Below are 12,500 nucleotides of genomic sequence, written 5' to 3'. Positions count from 1 at the left end.
TAATTACTGCATGCGGAATTTAGGCAAATTTAGAAATATCTCACGAACGTGACGAGATACACGATACAACAATTAAGCGATGACAAATGACAGAAAATTAAATAGAGCTGATAAAAATCAGTGCAAATATAGTAAACTAGTAGAAAAACATGAAAGAAAACAAAAAATCGATTTCTCGTGTCTACACTTACTGTCTTGATCTGTAATGATTATGAGAGGTTGACTGACAATTCCACCTCCTTTGATAGTAGACGCAAACACTGTAATGCTGTAGTTGGTGTATTCATTCAGACCTGTCAATGTAGCTACAGTGGTTGGTGCAGTGACATTATGAGTTTTCTCAGACCCATCGGGTAGTGCCGTGTAAGAAACAGTGTAACTCAATATAACACCATTTTGATCAGCAGCTGGAACTCGGTCCCATTGGACAACAATACTAGTAGAGCTTGTGTTAATTTTACGAACATTATGAGGAGGGGCATTTGGCTCTGTAATGAAAAAGAAAGAACAAATACAGTAAGCACTAAAGGTCAGAAAATAAATAAATGAACCGCTGTTGTATAAAAAACGTCATCAAGCTTTAAAAAAGGGGGCCAAACTTGACTGAATAATGAGCTTGCACTGCACTTTCCAGGATCGAAAGTCCACTGGAAGGAAATATCAACCTTTCATGTAACGCTTTCTTTAAAAGGAAAACGTATGAGAATAAACTAATTTCTGAGGAGAAATTTGTTGATGGCTTAAAAAGGAACACCTCTGTCCACTCATTTGAAGTCTCATTAAAAATGAAAAACTAGCATCACAACAGTATATATGCTGAGGCTTCAGTAGAATTATGTCCTTCGATTGTAAACAGAAGATACGAAAATGCTGGCTAAACTTACTGTCTTCATCTGTGTTGACAACGATAGGTACACTTCTATTTCCACCTCCTTTGATAGTAGATGCAAACACTGTTATGCTGTAGTTAGTGTATTCATTCAGACCTTTCAGATTAGCAGTAGTTGCTGGAGCAGTCACGTTCTGAATTTGTTTATACCCACCAGGCAATGCCCTGTATGTAGCGGTGTAACTCAGAATAACACCATTTTGATCATCTTGTGGAACCTCTTCCCATTTGACGAAAATGCTCGTAGAACTTGTGTTATATACTTGGACAAAAGTCGGAGGAGCACTTGGAACTGAAAGGAATTGATATTTCAAATTTTAGTAAAAGGTAAAGCAATAGGAAATGTGATTAACAACGTATACATCCACTCAAAAACTTTGTTCCCTTTAACCAATTGACTCCTATGAGTGAGGCCTAATTGATTTTAGTCTGTCTAACGCTAGACGATTCTACTGTTAGGAATTACGACGAGACACTGAAGCGTAACACAACTTTAATCCACTGGACTCGGCTACAGATCGATTTACAAAGGGGATGTATACGAGCGAAATGCTAGACGTACAAAAACCTTCGATAACAAGAGCGGGAACAACAACGAAAGTCACATGACACTCTAAGTCCTACACACTAGGGTGGGGTTAGTATATATATTCACAGGTCCAGTCTCTCGGGCTTCTTTGTAACTCTTCCAGAACGAGTACGGGCTGTAACATTCTCCCCACCTTGTCCTCCTTCGGGGAGGACAATGCTCAAATTAGGCTTGGAAACAGGTATACTTGCAGCATGAACAGTGTTCGTTTGTGGCTTCTCCCCACCATGGACTGGATCCTCTGCTTCCGGGCTTACTTGTGAAGCTGCTGACTCAATCTCTAACTTGTGTAAACGTTGAACGGGTCTGCTGTAGAAACTGTTATGCGCTCTAACTGTAGCGGTCCGTACAAGCCCGTCGTTACCTGGATAAACCCTTTCAACTTTAGCCAACGGCCATTTGGTGCGCGGCACATTGTCGTCAGAAATAAGTACAATGTCGCCTACTCGAATAGAAGGGATCTCTTTATGCCACTTGTTTCTTACCGATAGGAGATGTAGGTACTCTTGTTTCCAACGCTTCCAGTAGTGATTGAGTAGTCTCTGCAGGTAGAGATACCTTTCGACAGTTCTCTTACTGGTCTCCTCTAAGCTACTTTCTTTCCTTTCCGGTAACTGGTTAATTGGCCTACCAATTGCAAGATGAGCAGGCGTAATAGGTAACGGGTCTCTGCAATCATCACTTACTGCGGTCAACGGCCGCGAGTTAATGATACCTTCGATTCTGACCAGCAACGTGTTTAGCTCAGAAAAGGTGAGAAGTGCCCTTCCAAGGACCTTACGCAATGGTTCTTTTATCGCTCTGCAAAATCGTTCCCACCATCCACCTCTCCATGGGGAACGCTCTGTGATGAATTTCCACTTGATCCCTCGTGATGAGAACTCTGACTTGATTTGATCTTGATCCAGCGTACTCCACATTCTTTGACTTTCAGTAGTGGGTTCATCGTATAATTTCTGAATTTCCCTGCTTGCTGCCTTGAAGGTTTGTGCATTGTCTGACCACACTGTATGGCAAAGACCTCTGCGACTCGTCATGCGACTAAAAGCTTGAAGGAACTCATCAGTTGTCAAACTATGTGTAAGTTCCAGGTGAACCATACGAGATGATGCGCATGTGAAAATACACACATATGCTTTCTTAATGTTTAAGCCCTCTTTCACATACAGTGGTCCCGTAAAATCAGTCCCAACATGCGCGAAAGCTCGTGAACAGGAGATTCTCTCCTCTGGCAGCTGACCCATTTTCTGGGCACAAGGTCCAACCCGTTGTCTTTGGCAAGCTACACATCTTCTGATAACACGTTTAACCTCACGTCTTCCTTGAGTTAGCCAAACTTTCTGCCTTAAAGTTGATAATACCGTTTCTGGACCAGCATGCAACATGTTCTTATGTACATCTTGCACCATCTTGGCAACTTCAGGATGTCCGTGAGGCAAGATTATTTGATGCTTGCTCTGTTCGGGAAGATCAGCAAACTGTAGTCTCCCGCCAACTCTTAATACCTGATCATCTCTGTCATAATAAGGGTCCAGTTTCAGGAGGCGGCTGTTACTGGGAAGTACCTCTCCAGCTTTCAGTTTCTCGAATTCTTCTTTGTAGACCACTTCCTGTACCCACATACAACATTTAATCTCGGCTTGCCTCACCTCGTCCGCCAACAGTTCCCTTTCACAAGACCTAGACTTAGTCTTAAACAATTTGACCGCTCTCAATACATAAGCAGTTACTCGAATCAACTTTAACCATGTCCCGCAGCGTGACATATCAATCAGTGGTTCTGCAACGACTGCTGTATACACATGGGTAGTTCTTTTTTCCTCGCAAGCTTCGGCCGGAGCAGCTTCGTTTTCGGGTTGAGCGGGTAGTAGTTCACAAGGCGAAGACATCCATTGGGGTCCATTCCACCACAAAGTGCTTGAAATCATATCACTACAGCTTAACCCACGCGTCAACAAGTCTGCAAGATTCTCCTTACTTCCACAATACCTCCAACACTCAGGATCCCACGTTGACTGTACCTCAGCCACACGATTGGCAACAAATGGCTTCCAGGAAGAACTCTGCCCTTTTATCCAATGCAGTGCCACCATACTATCAGACCAACACACAACCCTAGCCACCTTCATTGGCAAAGCCCCTACAACAAATTTTAGCAACCTGGCATTTACAACTGCTGCTAAAAGTTCCAGCCTTGGAAGTGACACCTTCTTAATGGGCGCGACTCTGGACTTCGATATTACCAGCTGTGAGGATACATTGTCTTGCTTGTCTCTTATTCGAATGTACACTGCTGCTCCATACGCCTTGGGGAAACCATCTCCAAAACCATGCACCTCTACCACAGAGTCTTGCGTAATACCATTTCCGAAGCATCGAGGGATAGTCACATCCTTTAGCTGAAAAGACTCAGACTTCCAACTTAACCACTTTGCTTTAGTGTCGCTATCTAACGGGTCATCCCACTGTAATCCTTTCAACCACAACTCTTGGAAAGGGATTTTGGCTCTAACAGTGAAGGGTGATATCAGTCCCAGTGGGTCAAACATTTTCGATGCCAGACTAAGTAGACTTCTCTTTGACATTGGATCATGGGATGAGATGATTCCACTCGGTGCGAGGAATCTAAAGTGGTCAGAGTTCAAGTCCCATGACACGCCAAGTGCCTTTAGGGGGTCGCTCGAATTGAACTCCACGAATGGTGATGAGGCTCTTTTAGCTGGGTCAATAGCATCCATTACTAGCTCTGAGTTACTTGCCCACTTGAAGCTTCAAAGTTGAATCTACTGTATCGGCTCCTGTCAGGCAGTCATCGACATACATATTTTGTAAAATTTCTTCTACTGCATACGGGGACATTTCTTTGTATTTGTTTACATGAGCATGGACTGTAGCAATTGCAAGGAAAGGACTTGCGTTCACACCGAAAGTCAATCTCTGCATTCTGTACACCTTTGGTGCTTCGTTAGGCTGTAAATCTCTCCACAGGTAGCGGTGAACATCTCTGTCCTCTGGTGCTAGTTTGACTTGCAGGAACATCTTTTCAATGTCTGCTATGAGACCAATTTTGTGTGTTCTAAATCGAATCAGTACAGATGCAAGGTTCGGCTGTAAAGGAGGACCAGGAAAAATACAATCGTTAAGGGAAGCATCACCTCCTTCTCGTGCGGAAGCATCAAATACGATTCTGCATTTTGTCGTTCTTTTGTCATCACGAAATACAGCATGATGTGGTAAGTACCGCACAGTTCCATTGTCATCACTCTGATCAGGTACTTCCTCTGCAAAACCTTTCTCTACATATTCGTTGATCGCTGTTTTGTAAGCCTTAGCTTTCACAGGGTCTTGCCTTAACTTTCTTTCAACACTTTCCAGGCGTCTCAAAGCTTGTGCATAATTACTTTCTAGCTTTGGAGGATCTCGTTTCCATGGTAGTCGCACCTCATAGTTATGTCCATCAAAGTTCAATCCTCTATTGAAGTCAGCAACAGCACATTCTTCCTCTTGTGACATAACAGGGTCCTCGTTCTCTGCAATACCAATTGATTCCAGTTCCCAGAATCTTTTCAATGTTTCGTTAACTCCAAAGTTTTCTACAACTGTCAGCATGGATGAAGTTTGCCTTGATTGGCGGTTTACTTGTCCCGTGACAATCAAGCCGAGGCAAGATTCAACAGCAACAAGTGACTCACTGGAACTACCTCTCTTACAGACCCCAGTCACAAATGAGTAGTAGTGGTCTGCACCAATAAGAACATCTACTTGAACTGAACCACGAGGATAACTATCTGCAAGAGTTAAGCCTTGAAGATGAGAGTCAGGGATGGCACTAGGATTTTTCAATCTGGGTCCTGGGACCCGCATGTTAGGCCAAATTGGGGTCCCAAAATCTTGGTGACCCTCTGCGAGAAAAAAAGTATGTTTTAAATTATGAGAAAAAGAGAGTAACCACCTTGGAATTAATATTGACGCATATGCATAGGAACGGCCGAGAAAGGCTTTTTCTAGAGCCGTTACATTCATTCCTGGACAAGAACACTGTTAATGAAAGAGCACCCTTTCCAAGGGTTTACGCATCACTGGTTTCCTCCCTTAGGAGCAATGAACAGTGATGTCTTTTGCTATATTTTTGCATTCAGTGACTTGCAGAGTACATTCCTCTGAAGAAGACCGCAGAAGGTCGTCGAAAATTTAGTTTTAACCTTTTTAGATGTTTTAAACCCCATTTCTTAGAACTTCAATTATGATCACAGATCGCTCCAACAGTTTTACAAACAACAGAATATACTGACAAATCAAAGCAAGTTGCGTGAGTTATTTAAGTCAGTGCCTTGCGTCCTGGGACGCATTAAAATTTCGATCATGCATTTTTTGGATTTTATTTGCGTAAAAATGCACGATTTCTGCGTTAACGCGATCCCTGAGAGTTCTTATGGAAGTCCATCTGTACTGGCCCGAGAGGATTACAAATTTTGGAAATAGAAAGGGCCTCTATCTCCACCTTTGAATCTCCCTTAATTGGTGAAAGGGTAAATTTCACTCTTTGGAATCTTTTCGTTTCGCTGGTTTCCCCACCTAGCGTTGTGACACTTAATAGCTCTGAGGGACCTTGCAGGTCAAGGGCCTCTGCAATGTTCTTTCGTATATACGAACGTTGACTCCCTGAATCTAGTAAAACACGGACTGTCATTTCTTGACCCTTAACAATTAACCTGGCCAATGCTGTCTGTAGGAGTGTTTCTCTCATAGGTAATGCAGGCTTAGTTGAAGCCAATCCACTTAAACTAGTGTTGCTTAGGTGCCGAGGTGTAACAACTGACTGCTGCCCATGCAATAACCAGTGATGTCGGTGACCACAATTCGCTACAGAACACTTAGGATGGCGACAAATTCTGGAGAAGTGCTTGTGGTTGCTAGGTTTTAAACAATTGAAACACAGTTTGTTGTCTTGCACTAGTTTCCATCTACCATCAAGTGATTTTTCATTAAACATTGGGCAATTTTGTGAGTCATGATCTGCCTTGCAGAAATTACAATTTGGCTGTTTTGGAGGGCGTGTTTCACCAAGTAGTGCAGAAGCAGTATACATCTCATTCTCACCACCCATTTTGGGAGATAAAGACTTTCTTCGGTTTTCTTTACCTTTATCAAAACTGTGATTGCCTGGGGTGATGTTCCCATTTGAACTTCTTTCTCCTGCTTCTTTGGACACAACTTGTCGGTTAAGAAATTTAAAGAACAATTCAAGGCCTATTTCATCTTCTTGAGTGTCTGCAAGTGTCAACTCCCATTTTTCCAATAACTGAGGTGGTAACTTGGTCTCAAAAAGGGTAACAAAATACATCCATGGCTCATTGGATCTTCTCCAAGAGCCTCTAAAGCTCTAGTTCTGTTCATAAAGGTATCATAGAGATCTCTGAGGGAGGATGCATTAACAACTGACTTAGCATCCATCTTGATGACAGATTTCACTAGAAATGAGATGATCATACGTTTTCTTCCATACCTGTGTTTAAGGCATTCAACAGCTGCTTCATAATTTGCTCCGGTTACTTCATATCCGTCTATTGCTTTCAAGGCATTTCCAGTTAGCACCGAGCGTAGATAAGTAAACTTCTGAACATTTGGTAAATCAACATTGTTATGCACTGCAGCTTCAAACTGATCCCAGAAGTTTTGAAATTTCAACACATCGCCATTAAACTTTGGCAACTCAATTCTCGGTAATTTCAGATTTGAGGATACACAACTGTCACTGTATGCAATATCCTTCGAGGAGTGATCTCCCACATCGCAATCTTTATTTAGGAATTCATGAGCACCATCCACAGCTTTATCTACTTCACTCAGAATTTTTCCCCATCTTTGGAGTTCCTCCTCCATCATATCCTCTGCAACAAGCGCGATTAATTCATTTCTCAGTTGAAGATAATTCTCACGGTACACAGTTAGCCTTTCAATTCTCAACTGCACTTTGATTTTGTTGCTTGCATTTTGACTTAGATACAAAATATCCTGAATCAACGCATCCATATCCATTTGCAAGGCTCTGGCTTTACGTCTAATCGAACTAACCTCCTGAATTTCAACTTCACTTTTCACTTGAAGATTCGGCGAAATTCGAACCTTCCTTTAATTCTGGTGCAATAACATTTGACTTCGAATCACGCTGAGCGTTCGCTAACCTTTCCAGTAAGACTTTTCTCTTTCCAGTAGTCGGCAATCCTTTTTTTCCAAGCATTTCACGAATTTGATCGACTGTGAGTTGAGATAAGTCTTCCATTTTGCTCGAGGAACCGGTGGCCATGTGGTTGCAACTGACGACCTTGCAAAGAATTACAAATTTACTGCTGAAATATCTTCTTTTCTCCGGCTGTGAAGGACCATGTTAGGAATTACGACGAGACACTGAAGCGTAACACAACTTTAATCCACTGGACTCGGCTACACATCGATTTACAAAGGGGATGTATACGAGCGAAATGCTAGACGTACAAAAACCTTCGATAACAAGAGCTGGAACAACAACGAAAGTCACATGACACTCTAAGTCCTACACACTAGGGTGGGGTTAGTATAACTATTCACAGGTCCAGTCTCTCGGGCTTCTTTGTAACTCTTCTAGAACGAGTACGGGCTGTAACACTACTTTACTTTTTAAGTGTCAAGTGTATTTAGCGCTGAGCCATAATTTGAGACTGTACAGAAAGCAAATCAAATCAAATCAGAGGTTGGTTTTTTTAGGAGAGCGGAAAACCGGAGTACCAACGAACTCAACCCACATATGGCGCCAAGTCTTGGAATTAAACCCCGGCCACATTGGTGGGGGGTAAGTGCTCTTACCACTGCACTATGCCTGCTCCCGGGATGGGCTAAGATAATTGAAAATATGATAATTTATTTTTTACATTACCAGTAGTTAATTACGTCTGTCACTTCTTTGTTTATCTTTCTTACTTACTTTGTTTATCTATTTGTTCTTTTGAAACGAAATGCCTCCTACACCTTAACTTGAGGAATTGACAAATGGACTACCATTGTTGTCTAACTGAAGTAGTTAGAATAAGGTTTATGGAGTTAAAGAGGTGCAGTCGGACCATCTCAGTATTTAGGTTTCTGTTACATTATTTCAAGTGATATACAACCGAACGTTAGTTTCCGCGGAACGTTTCCTGTTGCCAACGAGTGGTTTAGACCACAAGCAATCAAGAGTTCCGTTTATTTGAAGTGCCGTGATGCTACTGTAGTAGAAAGAATTCATGTGACGTTATGAACCGTAACCTTTTTTTCTTTTTTGTGGCAGAAGCTTAATTTTAGGGTAATTACAAATGCCGGACATATGACGTACTTTGTCCTCTGGAACATGCAGGTATGATTACTACTAGGCGTGCATGTACCTTCTTCGTCTGTAATTGCATTTACTACGGAGCTTGCTTCACTTTGCCTTACTGTTACAGTATAATTTGCAACCACCTTAGGTAAGGTACTACATTCGACCAGGATGAAGACCCTCAAGAGTAGGGTTGGCTATGAAGCCCGATACTCCAGGGGCACCCAACGAATCTGTTCCTCACTTTATCTGTTCCCCAGAGGAATCTTGCTGGCTGGCAAAAATACAGGTGTTTCGACGAGCTGGCTGGGAAAGTTTGTTATTGATAGAGGTTTTGCCTGGGAATTACTGACTTTTTCCAGCATTTCAATCCGAGGTGGCTGTAGAAACTCTGAAGACTGAGGACGACTAAAAAAAAAAAAAAAAAAAAAAAGAAAAAGAACCCCTTCCCTCTCCCAAACATACGACGGCTGGTCAGAGTGATTGCGCTTGCTGAAAAAAAACCTGTTTTGTCCCGGTTTTGTCGCTTTTGTTCGGTCGTTTTGGATCGAGGGATTTGAAAGCGCGCGGAATTCCTGGCTGGGAAATAAATTTGATCAGCTGGCTGGGAAACCAACCAATTTTATCTAGCTGGCTGGGAAATTTCTTGTGTGTCTTGCTGGGAAAAAGGGACAGATAATGTTTTCCCAGCAACACTGAAAAACACCTGAAAATGCCTTAATAACATTTATTTTCATTAACTGGGGTATAATAATACATTTTCCAACAAATTGTTCGTTGGGTGCCCCTGATACTCTAAAAGAACAGATTTCCAGGAAATCGTTTGTTACGAAAAATAGTATTGCGTGACGAGCGTTACTGTCTAGAATCTTCGCGAGAGTTCGTAGTTTGTTTATATTTAGGTTTGTACGTAAGCGTTTCTAAATCGGTGTGTTTTGTAATCTTTCTATAATTAGATTCATTACTATTTTAGAAAGTTCTAGAAGTTTATTGTCAGAGTATATAAGTAGACGAGTCCAAACGGAGTGTTTTTCTAACTAGTTTTTCACAAGCGAAGAGAGTGGCGTTGGCCGTGTTTAGTCAAGTGTGACAGAAGCTGTGTGCATTCAAGTTGGCGGAGGCCGTGTAAGTTTGTCAAGTACGTGTTGTTCAGAGTTTTATTTCGTGGAAACTACGTTCATTTTGGAATAAATCTTCTTGTTGTTGTTCCGATAACCCTGCGTTCAGTTTAGTTTGCGAACTACCTTTCCTCAAAACATTCGAACTCGTAACATTGGGGGCCTGTCCGGGAGAGGAATTCATTTGTTTGCTGACTACAGAAACCAGGAAAGGACAATTCAAGAAGGAGTTACAAAAAGAGTAAGAAGAACTGTACAAGATAGTATATTGTGTTTTTACTGTGGAATACTGCTATGGAAATGGAAAAGCTTTTGCAGATGGGAAAAGAATTTGGATTGGAAGGAGCAAAGCTGCTCGAGTTTGTAGAGAAGCAACAAAAGATAGCGGAAGAAAAAGAAGAAAAACGCAGACAATTGGAGGAAGAAAAACAAGAAAAGCGTAGGCGGTTTGAAGAAGAAAAGGAAGAGAGGCGTCGATTACTTGAAGAAGATAGAAGAAGAGAAGACGAAGAGAGAGAAACTAGGCGACAAGAACGCGAACTAAGAAAATTGGAGATGGAAGCCGAGCTGTTGAAACAGAAAGAGGCTATTGAAGCGGCAAAAAGAGAACACGAGTTGGAGATTGCACGTTTGGCTGTGGAGAATGCTGACGGACGTCCTGAAGTGAGAGAGGATCGGGCTAAGGCACCTAAACTCCCCTCGTTTGTTGATGGTAAAGACGATTTGGACGCGTATTTGCAGAGGTTCGAGAGATTTGCCGAGACAGCTAAGTGGAAAAAAGATGGATGGGCATCGAAGCTCAGTGCTCTGTTGTCTGGACGGGCACTAGAAGTATATTCACGTCTATCGGAGGACGCAGCTAAGGATTATGACAGGCTAAAGATTGCGTTAATGAAGAGGTATGACCTTACCGAAGACGGCTATCGTCGGAAATTTAGAGCATCCAAACCAGAAGTTGACGAAAGTCCGGAGCAGTTTATTGTGCGACTGGACAGATACCTGTTACGTTGGCTAGAGCTTTCGGATACTGCGCGAACCTTTGATGGTCTTAAGGACTTGATCGTGAAAGAACAATTTATTGACTCTTGCCCTAAGGATTTGGCAATTCACCTGCGAGAAAGGGCACCAGAGACCATAGCAAAGATTGCGAAGATCGCTGACCAGTACTTGGAGGCTCATGGTAAACATTTGTTCAGCTCAGCGAGCAGAAAGCCAACAGTGCAGCCTGAGAGGGACGAAGCCAAGAACATGCAGATTAATCCACCAGCTCTGCATTGCTTTAAGTGTAACACCCGAGGTCATAAAGCCGTCAACTGCCCAACCCTAACAAGAAAGTGTTTCCTATGTGGTAAGCAGGGACATGAAGCTAGAAACTGTCGATCAGGGGGACGCAGATCAGGAGGACAAAGTAAGGATGGTAACCCTGTGCAGCGTGGTCAAGTGAGTGCCAGTTGTTTAGTTCAGCCACCTGAGGTTAAACCTACCGATGAAGAAGTTAAGGCCTGTATTAAAGATGATAAGCTGCTGTTAGCCTGTGGTAAGAAGATTCCATTGTTGAGTAGTGCTTGTGTTGAACCGTTAACTGGAGTGAGAAGTAAAATGCCTGTCGTGAAAGGTAGAGTTGGAGAGAAGCCTGTTGATGTCCTGAGAGATACTGGTTGTAGTGGAATTGTAGTAAAGAAGGACCTTGTGTCTGAGGATCAGTTTACTGGCGAATTTAATGTTATGCTGCTCATTGACAATACGGCAAGGAAAGTTCCCATCGCAAAGATTGATGTTGATACACCTTATCTCAAGGGCCAGGTGGAAGCGCAGTGTCTTCCCGATGCTGTTTATGATTTAATTATTGGTAATGTACCAGGCGCAAGAGCCGCTGACGACCCAGACCCAAGCTGGCAAGTTCCTGTACAAGAAGCTTGTGCTGTAACCACGAGAAGTCAAGCTAAGAAAGCTGGAGAACATATTCCGTTGAAGGTACCAGATACCAAAGAAAGTCCTGTAGTTAATAGAGAAAAGCTCAAGCAAATGCAGCGTGATGACGAGAGCCTACAGAAATTTTTGGAGAAAGATGACGTAGTTGTGAGAGGCCAGGCTGAGATTTCATTTGAAGTGAAAGGTGGAGTTCTGTACCGCGTCTACAAGCATCCTTATGTGAACGGAGGTAAACCCCTGAAGCAGGTTATGGTTCCTGTGCAGCTGAGAAGTCGAATAATGGAACTAGCGCACGGATCGATCATGGGAGGTCACATGGGAATAAAGAAAACGACTGATAAGATTCAAAGCGCGTTCTATTGGCCAGGCATTCAAGGGGACGTGACTCGTTATTGCAAGTCCTGCGATGTATGTCAAAAGACAGTTAACAAGGGTTCCGTACCGAAGGTTCCCCTAGAGAAGATGCCATTAATTGACAAGCCATTTAAGAGAGTAGCAATCGACCTGGTTGGACCTTTCGTTCCCCCGAGTGAGGACGGTCATAGATATATATTGACATTGGTTGACTTTGCAACTCGCTATCCTGAAGCTGTCCCGCTGAAGAACATTGATACTGAGACTGTGGCAGAAGCGTTGGTGGAT

General features: G+C 42.6%; 1 protein-coding gene across 3 annotated transcripts in view; it reads right to left on the bottom strand.

Moving 5' to 3' along the window:
* Nucleotides 1–12,500, bottom strand: part of LOC137974465 (phosphatidylinositol phosphatase PTPRQ-like) — a 55,115-nt gene that overhangs the window by 37,275 nt on the left and 5,340 nt on the right. For 2 of the 3 annotated variants that reach the window (XM_068821476.1, XM_068821475.1), the window contains exons 3-4: nt 885–1,181; nt 192–488 (exon numbers count right to left, since the gene is read on the bottom strand). In XM_068821476.1, coding sequence (XP_068677577.1) covers nt 192–488; nt 885–1,181 — 594 coding nt within the window. The remainder of the gene's footprint in view (nt 1–191; nt 489–884; nt 1,182–12,500) is intronic. The other variant, XM_068821477.1, reaches the window with a different exon arrangement.

This window comes from Montipora foliosa, chromosome 10 (assembly GCF_036669935.1).
Source record: "Montipora foliosa isolate CH-2021 chromosome 10, ASM3666993v2, whole genome shotgun sequence".
Classification (NCBI taxonomy): Eukaryota; Metazoa; Cnidaria; class Anthozoa; order Scleractinia; family Acroporidae; genus Montipora; species Montipora foliosa.
Note: the sequence above shows the minus strand (reverse complement) of the source record. Positions and strands in the feature narration are given on the sequence as shown.